The sequence below is a fragment of the Nipponia nippon genome, unplaced genomic scaffold (genome assembly GCF_047370975.1).
Source record: "Nipponia nippon isolate SJK-2023a ecotype South Korea unplaced genomic scaffold, ASM4737097v1 scaffold_25, whole genome shotgun sequence".
In the NCBI taxonomy this organism is placed as follows: domain Eukaryota; kingdom Metazoa; phylum Chordata; class Aves; order Pelecaniformes; family Threskiornithidae; genus Nipponia; species Nipponia nippon.
The window spans coordinates 1,217,664-1,240,911 of record NW_028262342.1 but is presented as its reverse complement, the minus strand read 5'-3'; the positions used below and the strand labels follow the sequence as shown (position 1 = coordinate 1,240,911).

The window sequence follows — 23,248 nt, the reverse complement described above, 5'->3', positions numbered from 1 at the left end:
ACCTGCTTGGGCAGGCAGATGCGCTGACCACTTACGGAGCCACTCGGACTGAAAGCTTTTATGCATAACTATATCAAGAGGTGTTAAAACTGGCTGTGTGTAATTTATAGTCTGCAGGAGGGGACTCAGCCCACTAGACACAGCATGCTGGAGCATTAGCTCTGCTGTCAGCTCAATTGTCAGCCGGATGCCGAAGGAGGTGGAGTGGATACTCTTTGGGTCACAGCTTTCCGCATTCTTGATCACAAGTCAGCGGAGTCATGAACCCTAAGACAACTGTTGTGGTTCTTAGGCCCTGAAGCACTCAGCAGGTCCCAATAAAAGGCTCTCACGCAGACGTGTGCACAAATACATATACACACACGTACACACCAAATGATGGAAGCATCATCACTATGACTGGCAGAGGAGAAGACAGACACACAAAAATGGTATTTCTGTCTGGATGAAATGCCAACCTGTGATTTCTACCTAAAGGGTGTGGAGGTCTGGCTAGCAGTAAGAATTGGGACCTCCTATTCTAAGGGCTTCGCTGGCAGGGATGTTGGTAGCGCTCAAAGCTTGTGTAACGCTGCCTTGTTAGTTCAAATGAGTGCACTGTCTTACTTAAAGCTTTCTGCATTGCCCTGCTGCTGGCCTGGTATATGGGTGCCCCATCATGCAGTGCACAAAGTTCACTATAGTTTGGCTATTGAAAGAGAATGCCAAGGGTAGGGACAACAAATTGCCAAAATAACTGCACAGCAAGTCACTCCCAGCTGGCATTTACTGCAGCCAAGAGTTTCTGAGTTCAGTGTCTCCTAGCCATTTGTCCTCCTAGACTTCGTTCCTGACCTTAGAAAAGACCTCTGAATTTGAGTGGCAGAAAGCTGTGTCACAGAGCTCCCATTATAAAATAAATAAATCTATGCTAACTCTGTCAGACACTCTGCCTTATTATTCCAACTAGGAGGCTGTGTTAGCCAGATCTGATGGTTAAAAATCTCCTGATATTCCTTTTTATGGTCAGTTATTTCCATTTGTCCTTCTGTCACCTTGTCCTCCCTTTTGGTATTTACTTTTGTCAGGTATTTAATAGCTTTTTCCCCCCATCTCTCTTTTGTTGGGCTGAACAAACTAACATTATTCACTCTTTTTTAATACAGCTTGCCCTCCACTACCTTGAGCAGCCCATGGTGCCATCTCCATACATCTTCCTACTTGAGCAAATCATTCTTGAAGATGGACAAACAGCAGTGTTCCCCATATTCTGGTGGAGGCCTCAAAAGTTGAGATCAAAAGCCGGCACTGATATTTTTCTAACAGCAATACTTTATCAGCTTGTGCTGGAATTGCACTTGGAGTTTTCCATCCACTGCTCTCACGGTAATTGCCATTTCTGTGTACTCGGTTCTCAAGTCAGCTTTGTTGTAATCGCTGCTGATGACAGCGATGACATTATTATTTAAAACTGCGGCTTCACACATTCTCACCCTCTCAACACTGCAGAGTGAACCCATTGCATCTTCTTTTTTTGTCTAGATTTTTTCACTGTTTGTTTGAAAGAATTTGTATAATCCTAGGTTGCCATTTGTCAATTCTTACTTGATCAAGTACATCTTGATTTTGAAAACATACCAGGTTGGCAAAAGCATAAAACCTAGTAAAACATCCTTTCTCAAACTCATCAGGACAAAAAACCTGACAGAATCTGTAGGTGTGAAAAAGGTGTGAAGGGACCACACCAGGAAATTAAGGTCATAGCAGAAAAAAACCCAATATTTTGTTTACATCTGTGTTCAGTGTGGAGGTCCCTACACTTGGCTCTGTCATTTGTGAGTGTCTCCACTGGCATCTGTCTCAGACTGAAGTCTTAGAAAGTTATGGAACATATAGATAAAATGAAACCAACAGATTGCAAGGACCAGAGAGATGAAAATCTGCCCCAATGGAGGGATGAAATAGCTGAACTACTATCTTACACTTAAAATTGACTTTGTACCATGACAAAGACTTGAGGATTAGAGTCAGGGCCCTGAGTGTAGTAACAGGCCACAATGGCCCTGGCAGGAGTGGTGTTTTCATACCACCTATGCAAGGTCAAAGGAACCTGATCACTCAAGGTCTCTTCCTCACTGAAAGCAGATGAAAGCAACTTGTATCCTCGCTGAGCACGCACAGATTTACTCCTTTAATAAGCTAGGACTTCCCAGTTATTAATAATAACTGATATCAGACTGCAGCATTTCAGCAATTATTCACAGAGCCTTAATGACAGACTTCATGGCAAGCAAAACCATTAGAAGAGAAATGTTGCCAGGAATCCTAAATCCCTGACTCTGGCATGCTGAGGTTTGGAAGCTCCCACCTCAACCTGCCTTTTGGGGGATGGTTTGTCAAGATGGATTTGACTCTCAGAAGTTCTCTTTTCTGCAGTGTTTGCCCTTCTTTCTTCGTGGTCATGCCTTTGCTGGTATGCAGTCACTCCACCTTCATCTTGATCTCTGTTGTCTTCATGATTGCTACCTCCCTTTAGCCCTTTATCCATTTCCACATTTTTTAACAAAGCAAGTTCCTTCGGTTTTGCCCTAGTACTTGTACACAGAAACTTCTTTTGACCATCTCATGTTTACTGATTAAGATTAGCACAACCATTCTACTTGCTATCATTACTATTTTGACAAATTTCATTAACTTCAGTTTTATTTCTCCTCCTTCTCCATCCTTTTGCCCACTGATGCCTTTGTCCTTCAATTTGTCCTTTTTTTTGCTAGACATTCCATATTTTGAGTCAAACCTCGTGCTCAAAGAATGACCAGTTTTGAGAATAGATTCTTCTTCAAAATAGATCAGGTTGATTAGGGCCTTATCCAGCAAAATTTTTAGTATCTCCAAGGATGGAGATATGATCTCTCTGGGCTGTTGTTCCGGTGTTTGACCACTCTCACGCGATTTTTTTTTCCTGACATTTTTCCTGACATTCCTGACATAATTGGAACTGCTCTTGTTGCACTTTGTGTCCATTGTTTCTTGTCCTATTGCTGTGCGCTGCTGATAAGAGTTTGGCTCTGCCACCCTAGGTAGCAGGAGATTGAAATCCAGTCCCCCTGCATCCTTTCTTCTCCAAGCTGAGCAAATCCAGCTCCTTCAGCCTCTCCTCTGCCTCATGGGCTCTAACCCCCTACTGAACCTCCTATTGGTTGGCTCTCTACTGGACTCACTTCAGTATGTCCTGGCCTTTTTTTTTGTAACTGGGGAGCCCAAAACTGTATGTAGTACTTCAGATGTGGCCTCATAAAAGGAGAGGAAGAATTCCCTCCCTGGACCTACTGGCTGAGCTCTTGCTGATGCAACCCAGGATGCTGTTGGCCTTCTTTGCTGCAAGGGCTCACCGCTGCCTCCTGTTCCGTCTGTTGTCCATCAAGTCCTTTTCTTCAAAGCTGCCTCCTAGCCAGTCGGCCCTCAGCCTGCCCTGCTCCATGGGCTTGTTCTGGCCCGGGTTCAGGACTTTGTATTTGCCTTCACTGAACTTCAGGAGGTTTCTGTCAGGCCATTTCTTCAGCCTGTCCAGGTCCCTCTGAACAGGATACCCTGCTCTTCAGCATATTGACTGTACCCTGCCTGGATTTTGAGTTCAGGATATGAGAAGGGAGGATAAAAGAATGTCCCCACATAGATTTGTGTCACCGCACTCAACTTGCACGCCCCACAGCTGCTGTCAAGATCTGAGCTCAGGGTCCCAAGTTGCCATCTGGGTTTGGCTAGGAAGCCTGATCCTTTACTCGTGCCTCTCTTTTCACTGCTTTTGGATCCTGAAGACTCTGTCCCAAGGAGAGCTATAAGACTTTCTCTGTAAGGCCTTTCCTGAGACCTCTTACAGTTCCCACACCCTCTGCAATGTTGTATTGCTCCTTCCCGTCTTAGCTGCCGCTTGGTAGCACCATCACAACTCCCTTCCCATGGGGGTTCATGACTGCAGCCCCTAACCTCTGCTTCCATCCCAAATACAGGGGATCCCGAGTCCTGTGGGGCTGCTCTGCAACGCAAAATCCTCATGCCTCCAAGAGGAAAGGGCTGAGGCAATGTCCTCCCATGTGAGTGGCTCTTCTGTCCAGTCCCCAACTTGCCATTCCTCAGATCTGTCTCGAATTATGGAGTTGAGTGTCTGCAGAGACAACATGCTGTTACAACGAGCAGCCTGGAAAAGGACCTGGGCTTCTTTAGGAAAGGACACAGACATTATGGTGGATGCTAAGTTGAATATGAACCAGCTATGTGTGGTCACCATAAAGCTAACTGCATCCTGGGCTAAATCGGAAGGTGTGTGGCCAGCAGAGCGAGGGGTGGTCATAAAGGTGACAGGACCAAACACTTCTTGGTGGTGCTAAATTATAGCAGGCAATGGCCACAAGTTGCAGCTCAGGAGGTTCAGGTTGGGCACTAGGAAAAGACTTCTCCAGGAAGCTGGTGCAGGCCTGGGACAGGTCATCAGAGAGGGGGGAACGTCTGTCCTTGGGTGGCAGTGGGGGTGGTTGTTAAGACTCAGTGGAAAAGCCATGGCTGCTCCGATCTGGTGTTCAAGATAGTCCTGCCCTGAGTGGGAGGTTGGACTGGGGACCTCCAGAAACCCCTTTCACTGACACCTCTGTGATTCAGTGACCATCAGTGACCCAGCTGCAGCTCTTTCAACTGCCAAGTTAGGTGGCTTTCGGGTTCACCAGGGCTTTGCTTGTATCTGAGTCTTCTATGAGTGCTGTGACCTTGCATCTCTGGAAACAATGGTTAGGACAATGTGATGTGGCAAATAATAAATCCTTTTTAATAAATACAGCAGAGAGCCCTACAGGCCTCAGCTGCTCTGTGGACTCTCAGGGCTTTCCTGCCGCCTTCTGACCAGGTCAGCGTGACTGACTGCCTGGGACCTGTAGATGGCTTTGCCTGATACACCGTGTCGCTGAGTGTGAACATTTCCTGGGTGAAACGTCTAAGGAACTGCTGTAACTACTTGTGTTTGAAAGAGGCCTCAAATCATTGAGACTTGTAAAGGTAAACTGGGACCATCTTTCTCCTTTCACCCTCTGGTTGAGCTCAGAAATCAGCTGACATAGTTAAGCTGACAGTCATTAGATTTATATGTCCTTTGCTTCTGGCATTCTGTCCTCCTGTCTGATCCGGCAATTTGGGTTTGTTGACCTTTGTGGCATGTGGCAAGGCCAGTGTATCTTGGCTTGTGCCTCAGACGGCTGTGGCTTGTTGTTTAAGGAAGTTTATTTCTCAAGGATATGGTCATAAGTCAGCAATGCGCATGTTCTATTTTTGCAGGCATACCTAGAGAGTCAGGAAGGAGGCCAAAACCCTTCCAGAGAAGACAAACTGCAGATCTCAATGTTCTTATCAATGAGATGTAAGTTCATAAGCTACAAAGAAGATACAAATTGTACAACAGGATAAATAAAGAGAGAGGGCCGGGAAAAGAAAGGTGGCAGGAATATGAGATAGCCACTTAGAAGATGATGGATAGATAGGAAAATACTACACTAGGAAGAAAAACCTGAAATTTTAGTGTAGATGTATGGGACACAGAACTAAAATTATACTTTGAAAGATGGGCATGGAGTCTTAATAAACACAAAGCCCAGAAATTTTGTCTTCATATTCTTCCAAAAGGAGAGCAGCAACAGTTAATGGTTTATTTGATTGCTCGCTGCTTTTTAGAGCTCTTTAGGGTTTTTCTTTCTGTCTTCCTGACTGCTAGGAGTCTCATTCTCCGTGCTGGATTGACCCTCCTGCATCAGCAGCCTCCCACTCTGCTGCTGCTGCCAATTTGGGGTGGGACCCAAGTACCTTAATATTGCCATGAAAGGAATGGTAAGGATGGCCAAGAGGAGCATCTCACTTGTGCATTCCTCCTGCCAGCGAGGACTGGGAAATGGTCAGCGTGACCCAGCTGGCCCTGAGGAACCAGAGAGAGTCCAAAGTTGTTGTGGCACTGGGGAATACAGGCCAGCTCTCTCAGGTGATAAACATGTGAGGTTTCTCCCCTTCTCCCCTCCACCGTGGGCTGCATAGACAGCTCTGGCCCTGTATGGTCACTGTGGGAGGAATTACTTGCTCTGATTACAACCCCTCCAAAGTAGACACACTCGCTGGGTGAAAAGAGAGGAGTAGGTGGTGAGTGTAAAATGAGATATGCCTGAAAAAGAAGCTGAATGAAGCACATGAATGGCTGAGAGGATGACCACTGTCATGGTCATAGACAGCTCTGAACCATCTGGGACTCTCAATCTGTCAGTCAAAGAGATTGACAAGGACATGCTGGACTTTGTAAAGGCCCAAACTGCAAGCAATTTGCTTGCCATTCAGTTTGCCTCAGATCAACAGACCAGTTCCCTCTGAACGCAGGGTTAATCAGCGCCTTTGCGTGGGTCTTGTTTCCTCCTGCTCAGCTCCTGGCACTGGTATTGTCTGCCCCAGCCGCCCTTCCCAGAAGATGGCCCTCCCTCATCCATCACCCGTTCTGACACAGGATCCGTCTCTGACACCCACTCCTCCTTTCCTCCCTTCTCCTAGTCTGGCCGTGACGTATCGGCACCCCTGACATTATCCTGCCCATTTCAGTGATGCGTCTATCCATCTGTCTGCCTTGAAAAGTGACCTGCTCACTATGTCCCTCCACCCTTCAGTCAGACAGGAGTCTGCCTGTCTGCCTGACCGCAAGGGCAGAACGTGCTTGGTGGTGGAAAACACGGAGCGCGTGCGACTGTATGTCACCAAAGGCAATACATAAAAAGTAGTTCCTGGAGACTGTCAGAGACCAAGTTGTAAACTGGGCTGCAAGAGATGGTATCATCATCCAGTTCCTATTCAGAGGCTCTGCCTTTCCCAGGCAGTTGCAAACTTAGCTGTGTTGTAGGGAATAATGTTGCAAAGTGGTGACAAAACTCAGTGTGAGATGTTAAAGGAGGGGAAGGTGATTTTATTTTAAAACAAAATGTTTTCATTCACTCAGAGACATATATGCACGTACCCACAAGGACCAAGATGCTTATATCCCAGCGGTCTTCCCAGCATGTGGGCACCAAGACATGTGCATCCAGGTGATCCCAGTGACTTCAGGGAAGGCTCCAGGTACTCAATACCCGTTAGTCAGGTCTGGACACTTCAAACTGAGATGACTTGAAAAATGAAGTTTTGCGTCTTCAGGAGCCTTGAAGTACTGGCAGTGACTTCATCATCTAACACTGCCAGGGCTAGGCCACGAGGCAGTCTGACCATCATTCTTTGGTGCTCTTTACTAGGCATCTCCAGTTCTGCACTTGTCTCCCCCCCGGGTCAGTGAAATCACTGGCAAAAGGAGACCCCTGTGGTTGGGTTCGCAGCTGGTACAGCTTCACAGCACAATGAATTGAACATGCCCTAGCAAGGAACTACTTTGCTGAAGACTGCTGAGATCTTGCCACAAGAGGTAGTTGCAGTTTCGATCCTAAACAGAAAGATTACTGTCTGTGATGCTTTTTAGAAAGTCAGCGTTGGTGTGAAATGCAAGGCAGCAGTTGCATCTCCAGGGAGGAGCTTGGAGGAAGACTGTTGTGCTAGACAGCATTGATCAATCCACTGCATATGCTCGAGGGAGGAAATGGCACAGGAATCAAATTAAATTCCTTGTGAAAAGTCTGGCAATGTTTTTTAAAGGTTAAGACAGTGAGATCGCACAGATTCATTCTAGAGACTGAGGGAGCGTGGAAGGGAGCAACATCCCAGTTTGGAAATCTCAGAACAGAAACTCCCAACAAAAATAGACTTTCCTCTTCAGGTCCAAAGAGTGAATACTCCTCCATGAAATGGGACAATTTTTCCTGTCGTATGCTGGGGAGTGTGAGGAGAGGGAGGTAAACCTCTCTATACTTGGTTGTCTGCTTATCCATTGCTCAGTGTCTTTTCTGCTTGCTGCCTGCCTCTTCACATGGCTCTGCTCCCACCACTCCCTTCAGTCAGGAGCAGGGAAGGCATGTGGGGCAGATGAGTGCTACTGAGGGCACGGACATGCAGAGGGGATAAAGAGGTCATCTGGGCCTGGAAATCAGCAGGACCAGGGCAGGGATCGTCCCCCTGTGCTGGGCACTGGTGAGGCCGCCCCTCGAATGCTGTGCTCAGCGCTGGGCCCCTCACCCCCCGAAGGCCATGGAGGGGCTGGAGCGTGGCCAGAGCAGGGCAGCGAGGCTGGGGCAGGGGCTGGAGCCCAAGGCTGGGGAGGAGCGGCTGGGGGAGCTGGGGGGGCTCAGCCTGGAGAAGAGGAGGCTGAGGGGAGCCCTCATCGCTCTCTGCAGCTGCCTGAAAGGAGGCTGGAGCCGGGGGGGTCGGTCTCTTCTCCCCAGGAACAAGCAATGGGACGAGAGGGAATGGCCTCAAGCTGCGCCAGGGCAGGTTTAGGTTGGATATTGGGAAAAACTCCTTCCCCCAAAGGGCTGTCAGGCCCTGGCCCAGGCTGCCCAGGGCAGGGGCTGAGTCCCCATCCCTGGGGGTATTTAAAAGCCGGGGAGATGTGGTGCTGAGGGACATGGTTTAGTGGTGGGCTTGGCAGTGCTGGGTTAACGGTTGGCCTGGATGATCCTAAAGGTCTTTTCCAACCTAAATGATTCTATATGAGAGCAGAACCACCTGGAGAAGCAGGAGGATTTAGGCAAGGCAGGGTGGGCGGGGAGGGGGAGCTGAATTTGAAGCATGATGCACCTGTGGGGTATAAGGGTTGGGTGAGCCGGTGTGCCACAGAAATAAAGTCCTCCTGAAATCCAGGGTCAGGGCTGTGAGAGCACTAATAGGCCTTAATTGCCCTGAGCAACCTCACATGGGACCCCTTGCCATACCCTCTGCCCATGTCCCAGGAGCTGTATTTAAACTCAGGCCTGGGCCTTCTTTCCCTTTCTGTGCTTTTCTGCAGTTGCACCTGTTTTCAAGCTGGTTCCTGAATTGTTGTTTGGGCTTCCCAGGCTGACTTTGGACCTGACTTTTTATCTTGCCTTTGATGATCATGGGACTGTTGATGGAGCCTGTTGCCATCACCTCTCTGCTCACCCACATTGGGTGCTGCGTGAGTGTACCTGGGCAGTAAGGTCCCTGCCCTGCCTCTGCTGGGGCTGCCTCTTCCATCGGGGAAGAACCTAGCTCTTCCTGCTCCCCAACATCCAGCTCTTACAGGTATTTCCCTGCTGAGGTTCCTGGCCTGACCTTGAGACTGGTGGTGAGCAGTAAAGGCCTGCGTCTGTCACACATTGGGTCACTATCACATGGGAGAACGAGTGAGGGAACTGGCTGCCATGGGGTGTTTGGGGGCAAAAAGCTCAGCTGCCTTCATGATGCGGTAAAAGCTCTCACAAGACCATCAAGCACCCTGCAACTGTCAGCCAAGACAGAGTGACAGGGTGATATCAGACCTGCTTTGGGCTGGGACCCAAGAAGGCATATGTAGGCTGGGCATTTACCGTCTCGCTTAGTGTCATCTGGCCTGTTTTGTGCTCGCAGGCGGGAGGTCAGGTTACCCAGACAGCAACCAGAGCTTACAAGGGCAGGTTCCTCTCTGTTAATGGTACTGGGTCAGGTGAGCTCCACTGAATCTCCTTAGGCATGTACTAATTCCATTTGAAGGAGGCTGGAAGAGGTGAATCAGAAACCCAGTTTGGTTATCCCTGCTGTTTCGGTTTTGGTCAGTCTTTTTTTTTTATGTGACTGACTATCTGGAGCATGCTCATCTCCTGCTATCCTGAAGATGCAATTATTGATCCAGTGGGTGTGGGTGGCTGAAGGGTAGGGGAAAAGGACATGCAATAGTTGAAAAAGCAGCTCTGGTGGCAATGGTGCTTAGTTTGTCTGGTAGCTGAACCCCCTGGAGGGCTCTGAGTGCTTTTGGATGCTTCAGTAACTTGTATTCTCCGCCTCACAGGTGCTCACTGCCCCTTTGGCAGAAGGCTGTAGGACAACTAAGAGGGGAGTTTGGCTTTACTCCCTGAGCGTGGGTAATGGAAGGGATCCCCAGCACTTTAACTGATAGAGTTTCTGTCTTTGAACCATACCCTCCACTTCATGTCCGGGTGCATATGCTGAGCTCCTGGCTATTGGGTAGGTCACTCAGCTAATGGGTTGGTTCTCCACAGGATCTAGCTACCTGACATCAGCCTCACCACAGGCAAGACTTCCAGTGGTTACTGAAGTAGTATGGCCTTTGGAGGCACTAGTGAATTGTACAGGTTCAGTTGCCCAAAGGAACTGCGATGTCTCATTCTGGATGCTTGAGAGATGGCAAACGTGATCAAAATAGATCTTTGGCCCCTCAGAGAGGTGCTCTGCTGCCAGGCTGCGTCCTGGTTTGGTATGGAGCCTGTGCTTTGGATCTGAAGCAGTGTTGTAGTACCTTACTGTAGGACACTCTTATCAAGACCACATGCTGGGAGTCTGAAAACTGGCTGAGATGTGACAATTTGTACAACTGTCTCTAGTGTCCATGTCCACTGCCTTGAGACTCCATGCTTCTTGAGCATAAAGTTTGAGAAGAGCACAAAGTGGATTGTATTCTTAGTTTTTCACAATAAATTTTCAGGGTGCTCAGGCTTAATGCAGTAGTAGTTCGTTTCTGTGTTTTATCCTCATTTGATGTAGAAGTGAGAAGGTTTTTGTGCCCTCAGTACAACTCCTAACAGACAATTTAATGAGTGGGTTGCAAACATGAAAGGGGAGAGGGCTAGGGCTGCCTGAGCTGACAGTGTTTTAAGATAATGCTCTGTGGGAGAGTAACAAAATCTGTCTATGTCATAAATAAATCTGAATGGCTTATTTTGGCAGAGAATTTTCATTCCTGACAAATGCAATTTTGAGACAACCAATAACCACTTGCTAATTTGGAATGAAATTAGAATTGGAATCTGATGTCCTCAGGTCAGCTCAGATGTAATATTTGGTGGGTTTCCAGTAGAGTCCTCTCGCATGTCTGATAGGAAATAATCTTTATGAGGGCTGTCAAAGGGAAGGGAATACTCAGGCTTACAAATCATTGAAGTGGGTTATTGGAAAGGGATGTGTCAGAGGATTGCTAAGTAAAGCACATTACATAAGGCTGCCCTTTGGGTTTCTGAGGTCTGGTAACTTGACATATTTTCAAGTCTATCAATCAGACTGATTTTAGCATCTCCTGCGTTGTTAGTCCTCTGCTTCTTGAAGCAGAAGTTTTTGCTCTTCTACAACATTAAATGGGACCTTCTATGTTCTGCTGACTGTAAATGTGTGTAAAGGTGTGTTTGGGATGTGTTATGTGCCCTTTATGGCTTAAATCTGTTACAGTATAACCTCCACAGATTGTGCGACAGCTCGGGCTCTCTCATTGGCAGGAAGGATGCTTAGCTATTGAGGGGCAAGGTAGAAAATCCTCAGTGGATTTCAGTTGGCCACTGTGATGTCAAGGGACTGAGAATCCGAACTCAAAAAACTGGTTAATCTAAAGTAAGAGTTAGGGAACAATAATCCCATTTGGGTCATCTGATTTCTTGGAAAGGACATTAAAGTACAGGCAAACCTGCTCTCCTCCTGCTTGTTCATCTTCGTACCTCTTGCTGTGCCTTCTTACAATTAATTGCTTACCAAGGCTTGGTGCATTGGAGGTATAGTTTTATGCAGGGGGACAATAGGTCCATCGCCTGGTGTGTGTGGGATTACTTTCAAGTGGTTAGAAGCAAAACCTATGAAAATGATATTTGCTTTCGATTCTTGCCTCTCCTCTTGGATTGTGCTGGACTAGGTGGCATGATTCCAGGCCAGGTCGCATCGTTGGGGCTGTGGAGTTTGCCCACCTTTCAGCGCTTGAAGTGCTTCATGTACAGCCCATCCCACAAGCACATTTTCTTCCTTGAAGAGAACAAGCTGCTGAACTTTATCCATCTACTTTTTAGAAGCATTGATGTGCTCATGCCTGCCCTCCCTCACAGTATTGCATGGGATTGCCTTTGAAATTACTGAATATGACTGACATTATCAGCCAAGGTGTGACTATCCCCGTGGTGAGCAATGCGGACAATGAAACACCAGAAATGTCTGCAACTTGCAGACCTGGGAAGAGGTGGGAGCGAGGAGAGCTTTGGGTGGTCCATGGGTGCCCACTACCCTCTGCAAGCTGAGGAAACTGTCTGAAGCCTCTTCATCCCCTGCCTTGGGCTCCCTTATTTTGGGACTCTGTCTTGTTTCTTGAGATTGATCTAGATCAGCTCCAGGTGACTCTGGATAAATGTCTCCTAGTAGAGGAAGCCTTTACTGATAAGCAGAACCCAGTCTGCAGGGGCACCTGATCTCCATTTCCAGCCTGACCTAATGGTTCCTAATCCCCTGTTAATGCTGCGGAGGTGCCTCAGGTCCCTATTCCGAGGGGTGTACAAAGCTCTGTAGGTAACAGAGGCTGCTCTCAGCCATGTAACTGGAGTGCAGGCTCCTGCGTTTCAACTGCATGCTAATAAATTCACATTAGCGCTGTGAGCTGGTGAAGTGCCCTGTCCATCTCTCATATTCATAATACTTCAGAGAGTTATTTAAAAAAGGAGAGTATTTGGAGAAGCCTCATCTTTAATTGTGCTTGGCCACTCACTTTTGACTGAAGTTCGATTTGTCTGATGAGTTAGTAACCCTTGTTATTCTTGAGATTGGTTTCAAGCCAATTAAGCTGCAGTTTCCTTTAAAACATCCAGAGCCATTCGGTTGTATGGAAGTTTTTAATGAGTCGCTGCGAAGAGGAAACACAATCTGCAGAAAAAGCACCACTTCAATTGACTTGTGAAATGTTGAAGAATTATGTTAATCTCAAATTTGTCCAGCACCATTACTGGTATGGACTGAAATAATAACGAATAGGAGGCAGGTGCATCGGGTTCCTATAAAAAAAAAAAAAAATCATCTGGATGTCTTGCAGGCTAACAGCCCTGTGACAGGCTTCACCTACTGGAGGGAGAGGGCGAGAGACAGATTAAGTGTGAGAGAAGGGGAGGCAGAAGACGAGACAGAGGGAGCAGCTGAGAAGGATCCCAGGGACCCAGTACTGATCCCACAGCCGAGCGCTGACTGCAGAAAGGACGTGGGTGAGCTGCAGCTTTGACAGCAGTCGGGGTAGGAGAGGACAGGACCTCTGGGGTGGGACACGCCGGTGAGTGCTGTGTACCGGTCTCAGATAAGTAGCTGTGTTTGCTGTGAGCTGAGGTGTGTTTGAGCTCCTTGTGATCGTCTTCACAAGGCAGAAAAGGTGGCGGATGGGGAGTGACAGACCGTGCTAGCTTCGTGCCTGCAGAAAGGGGAACGCTACGACCCTTTTGTGAAACTGCAGGATTCCTGGACCAAGTGGGGGTGAAAGGGGAGAGAAGCCCTCTCTTTCCATTGTGATTTTTTTCTGTTTTGGTTATTTCTCCATTGGACGCCAGCATAATTTTCTGGCTCTGGATGACACTTATTTTATTCCGATATTTTAGTGCTGGATAAGGAGGGAGTTTGACAGAGGACAACGTTCAGAAGGAACAGGACGTCATTTCCAGCGCCGGGAGTCCTCTGGCACCTTTGTAGGTAGGTGCTAGACATTAACGTGTGCAGGCACAGGTCAGGCAGGGCAGTACTAGAACAATGCTGAAAATAATTTTCAGGCGTCCCGCAAAGAAAGCGTGAAAGTGGTGCATGCTGTGGCCTCTTGGAGTTTCAGAGAGATTTTCTTACCATTTGTTTCAATGTCAAACTTCCTGGCACATCAAGGCATGAAATATTAAAATAGCTCGTGTGAGGACTGGGCTTTTTTCCTCTGTTGCCATTGGCAGGTTGGGGAAACAAATAAATAAATCAGAACTGGGATATTTGTTACATGCTCTAGTTTGAAGGGGAGGAAATAAGAAAAAGCCTTATAACTTGAATCCCTTGTGAATAGCACATTTTTTTTTTTACTGCATGCAGTGAGCTTTATTAACCCTCTGCATGCCCAAGGGGTGGCGTACGCAAAGTGGTTTGAACATACATAGTTAATTTTAGCTGGAGAAGATGACGTTTGGCAAAGCCCAATGGCCATATAGGGTCAAATGAAAGCGGTGCAGGCATGCCTTACTCTCTACGTTCATTAAAGCATACAATGGGTTAAAATGTTGTTTTCTTCAGTGTCTCGAGGAGTGAAAAGTACTGGTGGGTTGATATGTCTGGTAACATGTTGATGTTTAATCGTGTCTTTGATGAGTCTATATTAAACATCTGACACCCAGTATTTTGTTTTTTTCGAATGGAAAAGGGTAAGTAAATTCCAACACTGGCCAGCCCAGGCGTTGAGGCATGCAAGAAAGAGTCACGAGAGCAGCTATCACAAGGGGAAAGTAGGAATGTCAGGTTTATAGGCAGCCGGGCTCCATCTAAATCATAGATCGTGCTAGCAAACCCCTCCGGTCAGTCATGGATGCAAACAGATTTAATCAGTCCTGAACAAAGGAATAGAAGGAATTCTGTACGCCGTGGGAAGGAGGGAGCTAATCTGCAGTATGAAAGCAGAGCACTGCTGCTTCTTGAATCCGTTACCCTGATTCTAATCTTTTCCTTATGTTGAGTTGCATCTCAGTGTGTGAAAGTCCGGCTAACTGCAGTGGGTCTAATCATCGCTCCGTGTGAACACGGATGACAGACCTCAGCTTGCTGGTGACAAAGGGGCAGCCTGGCATCTTGGGTGTGGGAGGTAAAATAACTGATAACGTAGTCCCTTAAATTTCTTCTGGAGTGTACAACATGGATGATCTGGTGTTGAGGGACTGGGCTGAGCCTGGGCATCTTCCACTGAAATCAGAGGGAGCTGCAAGTACTCAATACTCAGCGCATGACATTTATTTGAAATCAAATATTATGAGTCCAGAAGACTCATCTGGGGCACCTGCATGCATGGCGTGACTGTTCCTCATCCTGGTGCAGGGCATTCTCCTGGTAAAAACAAAATGCTGTCCTGTGACCCACCTGGTCCATGGCCTGATCTGACCAAAAGAATGCCCCATTACATGACCAGCAAGACCAGTACTGTCAGACTTACCGGATTCGATATAGTATGTTGGGTGGTTGTAGGGCTGCAGGCACCTGGTAGTCTTTACTGAATTTGGACTTTTATTTCATTTTCCATGCCCTTGCCCATCCTTAAATGCAACTTTTTTTTTCTTTTATAGTGTTTATTGGGTTCTCACTGCTATCACATAAAGGTGACTTTGACCATGACTACTGCCCTTTGCATATCTTGACCCATTACATATCTGAATATTTCTGCCCAAAAGCCTCCCTGACATCACCTTGACCTTCAGCGCAGTGACTGACTGGACACCCATGCTGCAGGGGAATGGTGTGGCTTGGCCAAGTGACTCAAGTGTGAGACTAGCTTTTGGCCTTGGTCATCTGTTAATGAACTGGAACATCCAGTCAGCTTTTTGGACCTACCAGGTCTTGGTTTCTTCACTTCTTGCTCTGTCTGAGCCATGTGGTGGGCACCGACAGTCTCTAGGAAGAGTTGTGCCGGTTGTCACCGGTCAGAACGGGTAGACTTCATACTGATATACTGAAGAAGAAGGGAATTACAGGGAAAACAGAAGATCGGAAGAGCCTTGTTTCCAGATAAAATGTACTTTTAAATTCAGTCCTGAAATAACTGTCCTGCAGCTGTTCCTTCTTGACACTTTTTCGCTGCCCTTCATTAGGGGAATGAACTTGCTTCCAGGGAAAAACGCACCCCCTTTGCAGTGAAAGCAGTGACCGCTGCTGAATGTACCAGGCTTCATGATGACATTTTGCAGGTTTTCAGTGGTACGCGATAGCTTATCCACTGGCATGCAGGGGTTAACAGGACTTTTGGGTGGGCGGGTGGAAAATAAGCTGTGAAATGGAAGAAGGTCAGTCTCTTGGAGGGGTTTGCTCTGTCACAGATGGTTTTAAGTTATCAGTCCATCTGTAGGAGAGGTCTCCATTCCTTCCCCCCTAAGAAAACTGTAAAACCAGGGCTGGAAATAAGGCAAAGCCTTATCAGGTCCGGGTTCAGTGGACCGGGCAGAATTGTGGCTCTCCTGGTACTTGCTAGACCCAACTGTCTATCTAATTAGGAATTCCTCAGTTGTTCAAGCAAACCCCAACAGCTAAATGTGTTTTGAGACTAAATATCATCAGCAGCGCACTTTTCAGTGGGGAACAAATCACTGGAAAGGGAGCGTACATGGGAAAGGGAACAGCAGTCAGCCTTGTGGCTCTGGATAGCTCAAGTCCTTTGGTTGGGCTAACTGCTAAATGGACGGCTCTTGCTGCAGATGATGAGAGCTGAATTCAGGTTTCGGTAGAAGCCGATAAATGCTTCCTCTGGGAGCATTCCCATGGCTTACATGAAGTGTTATCGTCTTTAGAGACTTGTGTAGCAACTGGTTTTATTAAAGGTACTTAATGTTAAGGCTACAGCATCCAATCAACAAACCGCTGCCCTGGACTAGTATGATTAACGTCTAAGGAAGCATCTGTGGGATGATCATTGGCCAAAACAGGTGGAGGAAGGGACTGTGGGAAACCCACTAGGACACTACTAGAAAACAGTCTTTGCTACTGAATGAGAGGATTTTCCAGCAGCAGATGGAAAATCCTTCTTGTCTTATTTTCTTGGCTTGCTAACTTTCAGATTGTTCACATTTGACTTTGGAATTACTTCTACTTTTATATCACTGCAAATGTAACAAGGGCTGTGGAACTGAATGATCTTAGCCCAACCATCAGTTTGAACAATCGCGTTTTCCTCTATCGATGCTCTTTTCTTATGAACTGGGAAGGTCTAAATATTGTCACCAGCAATAACTGTCAAAAAGAAAAAAGGAATGAAGACAATTTCTCCAGAATTTCATTTTCACGTCTATCTTTTAAATTGTTGATTAAAATGGTGATCCCCAGCTCTGCAAAGGAGAAGTTTTTGATATCTGGATCGGAACAGCTGACGGATCATACTGCTACCGCCAGTGTCTTTTCCTCTGAAAGATCATCTTTCTAAGACTAGCGGAAATGGTGCCCTTCATGGTTCTTCTGTCTTCATCCTATCTAACATGACTCTTAGCTCCAGGACCAAGTTTTTGCTCTATGTTCCCTTCCCCATTAGCCACAGATTTTTGAACTCTAATCTCCTGATGGGAAACCAGAGGAAAACCTTGTTCTGGTTCTGTCAGCCCAGACAATCATGTGAACCATGGTCACCATGATAAAAATACTTCCGTTGCCAGCTTCTGGAGCCAGCCCTTCATCTCAGAGTTGAACATGAGGGTTTAATATGAATATATGGCACACAATTCAAAGGAAAAAAAGATTGTATGCTCTCAGCCAGAAGTGAATGAAAGTAGACTCCCAGATGGAGCAGGCTTTGTTGCCTGCATTTAATGCTGCTGGGAGAAGATAGCATTCGGTCCCAGACTGGCCATATTGGTGAACATCAGGAACTAAACAGAGGTACCTTTGCTTCTAAGTGAGCTTTCTGAGTAGAGGAAGGAAGGTTTACAAGTTGCAAGGGCAGACTGGAAGCAAACGATTTGGGGGCACAATATGCTGCACTTGCACTTCTAGGGTAAACCTGTCCATGGAAAAAAGTGGCCTTGTTGCTGCTCATGGGAACAGGGATCAGCCCTTGGCTGTGCCGGAAGGAAAGACTGCAAATTGAGATGCCTGTTTTGGCTGTAGCAGGGAAGCTGTTCTAGGGGGAACTGGATTTCTTTCAGACCTCTCAGAATAGCACGAACTGAGGCTCTACTTATGAAGGCCAAGCCCAGGCATGGTTGCCCCATACACAAATGCAATAATCCACTGGTTTTACTTCTTCTCTAAGGAATGATGAGATCTCCTAAGGATTCATGGCCTCTGAGAACCAGTCTACTGGTGTGTCCTACAAAACTTGGATGTACAGCTTGTCCTTTCCTTGGACAAGCCACTGATCTGCACAAATGTTTGTCCTTCTTTGCGGCACAAAGTCTTGACCCAGCTTGCACTTGGAAATCCAATGTTGCCTTGACTGATGGTCGCATCTGACCAGGTTGGCCCACTGCCTTGTTTGAGGCTTGCCAAAGGCACTGGGTTCAATTGCACCTCCCCTGGTGCTGTGGGGAGTGTGGGTGTATAATGAGCCCCCCACAACTGCATGCAGCACAGTATAGAGATATCTTGGCTAGGCAGCTACTGGGCACAGACTTAGCTTCTAGGAGAGTGGAGAGGTGCGAGGGGGACAAGAATTTGTCATTTCTTTTGCCGCTTAGTGACATTTACAGCAGACTAATAAGGGGCGTGGCTTCTTCCATACAGATCACTAATATCTGTGACCAAGAAACCTGTTGAACAGCTATGAAGAGCTCTGTGGTCTGAGTCAACGGACAAAGCCGCCGTGGTCCTGGGAGACGCAGTATTAACTTTGAGCAGGATCATCTGAGAAACTCAACCCGTAAGGTAGTGAGTTTGGTCATGTCACCACTGAGATTTCTGTGGAGGTGATACAGAGCTGGGGGTATGAAGTGTCACCTTCACTATCATGGTAAACGTTGTTCTGTGTTGCTGTAGGTCTGAAAATTCTTATAAATATTGTGGGAGGAGTGGCCTCCTATAGCGTATACTGATTTCCCTAGTAAGATGGCGGGCTGTTGAAGATCTGCCCTAACTGTCCCATGGAGCTCACATGGGACTTGTAGCATGGGTATGCTATGGTTTCTAACGTTTGTTGTCTTGGAGGCACTGTTTCTTGGGACAGCAAGTAGGGATACGTTGGTTTTTCTTCTGGGCATTTAGGAAAACTCTTGTATGTGCTCTGTGGTATTTGCTGTAAATTTGTTGACTGTATGAAAATGCACATCTCTGTTATGAAAGAATTTATGGGTATGTTGTAGACATTGAAAGGAACAGACTGACCTGTTCTCGTGCTGTCACCCCATACCTGCTTCACCAAACTGACATGAATTCACTGTCTTGTTCACTGCTGTTAGGGCCTAATTGCTTTCATTCATTTAGAAAATATAGGTGGTGTGTGTCTCCTTTTGGCATTTTGTGTCCATGCCGCTTTAATAAATAAATAACTGTAGAGTATCTGGTGTATGCATCCGTAAATTGCGGACAGCATGAGCAATCACTTCTGTTATATTCATAATCCCTGAGGCAGAAGAGAAGATCAAGTCAAGTATAGATTTACCGAAGGGATAAGTCACACAAAATCTGATCCTTGGGCATTCCTCCCCACTCTACACAAGGCCTCCGTTCATCACTGGCGTGCTTGTGACGTTCCCCCTCTGTGACCTGCTCAGAAGTTTTCATGGAGTTGCACTTCTGCAGTTGCTGGCCTTCAGTTCTGTGGTTCTAACCAAAGTCTTTGACGTTTTCCTTTAAAAATCTTCTGAAATGGGAAGACTTGAGCTCAAAATACTACTTAAAGTTAACAAATAAACAAAGAAAGCCCACCCAAAGCTAAAAGAGAAATTTTAGGTGAGAGATCCTTCTTCTCTGAGTATCTGGGTCCCCTGGTGTAAAGCACAGCTAGAATTTGAGACTGAGCACACAATAATTTGATATTTTGTTTATAAATATTCATTTGCTGTGTTGGGACTGTCCTGATTTTTATGAATTACAAAGAGAAATAGAATGCTGCATCTGTTGCTGATTATTTAGTATAATGATGATTCAAGTCTTCTCCTGTGGTCTGTGCTAATGGCTTTGTACTCCACATGTACTGGGCTTGTGCCAATGTCTGTGATACATCTCATGCCTCCGGACCCATCACCTCTGCATAAACCACTCCCTGCCTGTCACTTCTCTACAAGTTTGGCTAATTCTGCTCACCAGTCTCTGCCAGCAATTATGTCACATCTTGTCTGTGTGTCCCACTGTCTGAACCTCATAAATAACTACTTGTGGCACCTCTGGTACCTCCAAATCCTGTGACTCCCAAATGTTTTGCTTATTCACTTAGCTGATTTATGGCCCTATCACTAGTGTCCAGTCAGACTGCAAAAGGGAATGGGCTCTTGCTCTGTCTCACCCAGACAGACTGATGGAGACAAGATGAAGGGCAGGCCTCCCATCCCATCAGCCTATCTGGTTTATTGTGGTAGATTAAAAATATTGTCATTAGTCAAGGGCTTGCTCCTGCTCTGCGTTCAAAGCTGCGGAAGCTTTGCCACCGTCTCCAAAGGGGATGTCTCCGCAGCGGAAAAGCAGCCAGACTTCTGCCTGGGATGAGAAATAGCCAAGTCTTGGTTACCTGAACAAGGCTAATGCATGACAATGCTGTGTTTTTCAGAGGGGTGACAGTGTTGAGCTACTTCCAGTGTTGCCCTGTTGTGCTGGGGATGTTGGTCAACAGCATTTCGCCTAGGGAGGGGTAGATTACTCTTTGGAAGTATTTGTTTGCCTCCATTGTATAAATCTTGGTGATCATCTTAGTGTGGACACCTGTGTTTCAAGCATCTGTGAGTGAAGATATGAATTACATTATAACAATTTTTGGAAGGCTTTTGCTGTCTTTCGTTTCTTTTAAAAATTCTGTGATTTCTTTTTCTAGGATTGAACTGAAGTAAAAACATGGTTATTCATGTAACAAGGGAGTGGAAACTTTAAAAGTAAGCAGGGCAGGGTCTGAATGACTCTGTGCCAGCTGATATGTTATTTTCTGGTCCTCATTTAACACGGAAGACACTAGAAAATGTGATGTGGTTGGATTAATTACGCTGAAGGAATGTTCTCTTGCGTATCCCAGCACTGTTATTTTAACTGTGCAATCAATGTGTGCCATTAACATGCTTCTGTCTCACTCTCCAGAAGGCAAGAATTTACAGGAGTTTAAGGACTCAGAGCAGCTTATCTTTAATCCAAGTGAATTTCTGAAATATTTAAGGCCCTGTAAACTCAGCAGTTTACGCATACTGCACATAGTGCATGTTGTACATTGAGAGGATGCATACGTGTTGCCTATTACTGCCTATACAAATATTGTCAGTATTTGTTTTTTCTTAAACTAGATTTGAGCGTAGCCATCTCTCCACAGGTTATAATTATGTTAACATATATCCGCAGTCACACCAGACTGAGAACAACTGTCTTGCATGATTCATTTGGTAACATAAGAAAATACAAAGTTTCTTGATAGCTTTGGACCTGAAAATTTGGACCACGTTCATGTTTCGGTGTAGATGCTCGTCAGTATTGCCTAGTGTGGAACGAAGAAGTTGGGAGTAGCAAAGAATAAATGTAAGCGTAACATAAAAAGAGCTTAGGGGAATACTGTTGCAAGCTAATGTCAAGTAATCATGTTTGTTGAAAGTTGTAAGCATTAGACATTTCAGCTCCAGGAGTGGTGACATGTTTAGGAAGATAGAAGACCGCAAAAGGCAATAGGGGATTATAATGTTTGCTATTAATACAGTTCAGTACTTTGGAGGACAAATTAAGTCCATCAGAAGAGGATGATCAAGAGTCTCTGAAAATCTCTGTCATTTGCTGTGCAATGCCCTGCAATCATCTTATTTTCATTTCAGTTTTGTGTTTTTTCCCCTCCCACGAGCTGTTCGTTCCCTTCATTTGCAATTTTTAAAACATCTGCCAATGGTTTACAGAAGTAACTATGTGATATGCCAAAATACCAACACACGAAAGCTGGAAAACTGAAATGTAAAACTCTTGGTTTGGTGGACAGCAACAAAAGTCACCCCCAGCAGACCGGGGAGGTGACGGAACGAGGACTTGGCTGTCGTTCGCACAGTCCCATGTATTCATTTCCCATTTCTGTTGTTTCACGTGCATTTCCACTGAAGTCAGTGAGGCTCAGAGAATGATTTTCCAAGTAGCCAATTATTTATGATATTTGTATAGTGTGCAGAGCCCTAAAATAAGATTTGTGTTAGGGACAACAGTGCAGCCAGTGATTTGTTGTGGAGAGATGTCTATGTTCCTATTTGCAACTGCTGATTAATGGAAAACCAAAGTTTATCCTTTTGGTTCAGAATTTGACCCAGAAGTACTGTGAGTTGTGCTTTCTCTGGCATATCTATGGGACATAGAGCACAAATGATTTTTGTTAACTTAGTTGTCTTTTACCCTTAGCTGAAACCAAGTACCACACAGATAATGCAACTCCGAGCTAAATGTATAATAAGGAGATGTTGGGGTCCTACCCAGAGTTTTCATCAGGCGTAGTGTGGCGATACTAGGTTGGATGAACGTCTGATACAGGGAACAGAATTAAGATCATAGGTGTGCTGACAAAGTCCATCTGCCTTTTAAAATTGTTAAAAGTTGCATGATCTTGTGTGACTCTGTTGACTGAAGGAGTGCAGAGGGTAAATAGAGACACAGCATTAATCCCGCATGGGAATCTAATCTAATTGCTCTTTCAGTGCTTCAGTAACTCTATAGTTTCTGAGCATCTCTCATATGACAAGGAATCTGCCTTCACAGTTTACTTGCAAGATAGTGATGTGTTACGTTACACGTTGTCCAATTTATAACTACAGGGAAAGAGACACCTTTGGCAGAAGGTCACATGAGTGATCTGTAACAATAACTAGTTAATGCCAAGTTCACACTACCATTTCCTTCTAAAGTAAGTAGTAGCTTATAGTCTGCTCTCCGGTCTGTTGCTAATTTAGACAAGCTAATTTAGATCAGGATGTGCTTCTGCTTCATGCCCCAGTTTAGACATCCATCTCCGTGGCTTTCTTCTCAGCAACTGCTCTTGCCATCCATCAGAACTCACCGCGTGAGTGCCATGTGGTGTAATATTTGCCTGAAACATGAGAGGAGGTCTTTGGAGGAAAGCCAGGTGACATGGAAATGGAAGAGTTGACAGAGGGATGCTGTTAGATGTGTACGTTTTGCGTTTAGCCCTGCTAGCCATTTCTGTACCTGGTTTGTGTTGGTTCAAAACTGTGTCATGATGTGTTTTGGAAAGGCGTGTCATGATGTGTTGATTGGCAGGCCTTTCTCAACTTGGCTGCTACGATGTGGCAAGTGAGGAAGGGCGAACTGGGTCATAAAAGTGAGCAGTATTAAGGTCTGTCATTTGCCTTGTGAATTGTAAATAATGAAATTATTTGTCTTTTTCACAGGAGAACCTGTAGTCTGTTTGTGCTGACCATAGACAGCTGAGCAAAAGCATCATGACGAACCGTCAGGCAGGTGAGCGAACAAACACAGCTATGAAAACTATCTGGGGTACCCCTGCAAATAAGCCCAACTTGCTTTTCTTGTTTGGCAATTAGGTATC

The 23,248-nt window shown here is 45.9% G+C and overlaps 1 protein-coding gene across 1 annotated transcript in view; it reads left to right on the top strand.

Moving 5' to 3' along the window:
• IGFN1 (immunoglobulin like and fibronectin type III domain containing 1) overlaps positions 1 to 23,248 on the top strand; it is a 65,988-nt gene that overhangs the window by 13,946 nt on the left and 28,794 nt on the right. Inside the window, exons 4-7 of the mRNA XM_087762285.1 lie at positions 1,146 to 1,365; positions 13,470 to 13,560; positions 18,310 to 18,450; positions 23,091 to 23,160. Of these exons, the coding sequence (XP_087618411.1) occupies positions 23,142 to 23,160 (19 nt within the window). The 5' untranslated portion in view covers positions 1,146 to 1,365; positions 13,470 to 13,560; positions 18,310 to 18,450; positions 23,091 to 23,141. The remainder of the gene's footprint in view (positions 1 to 1,145; positions 1,366 to 13,469; positions 13,561 to 18,309; positions 18,451 to 23,090; positions 23,161 to 23,248) is intronic.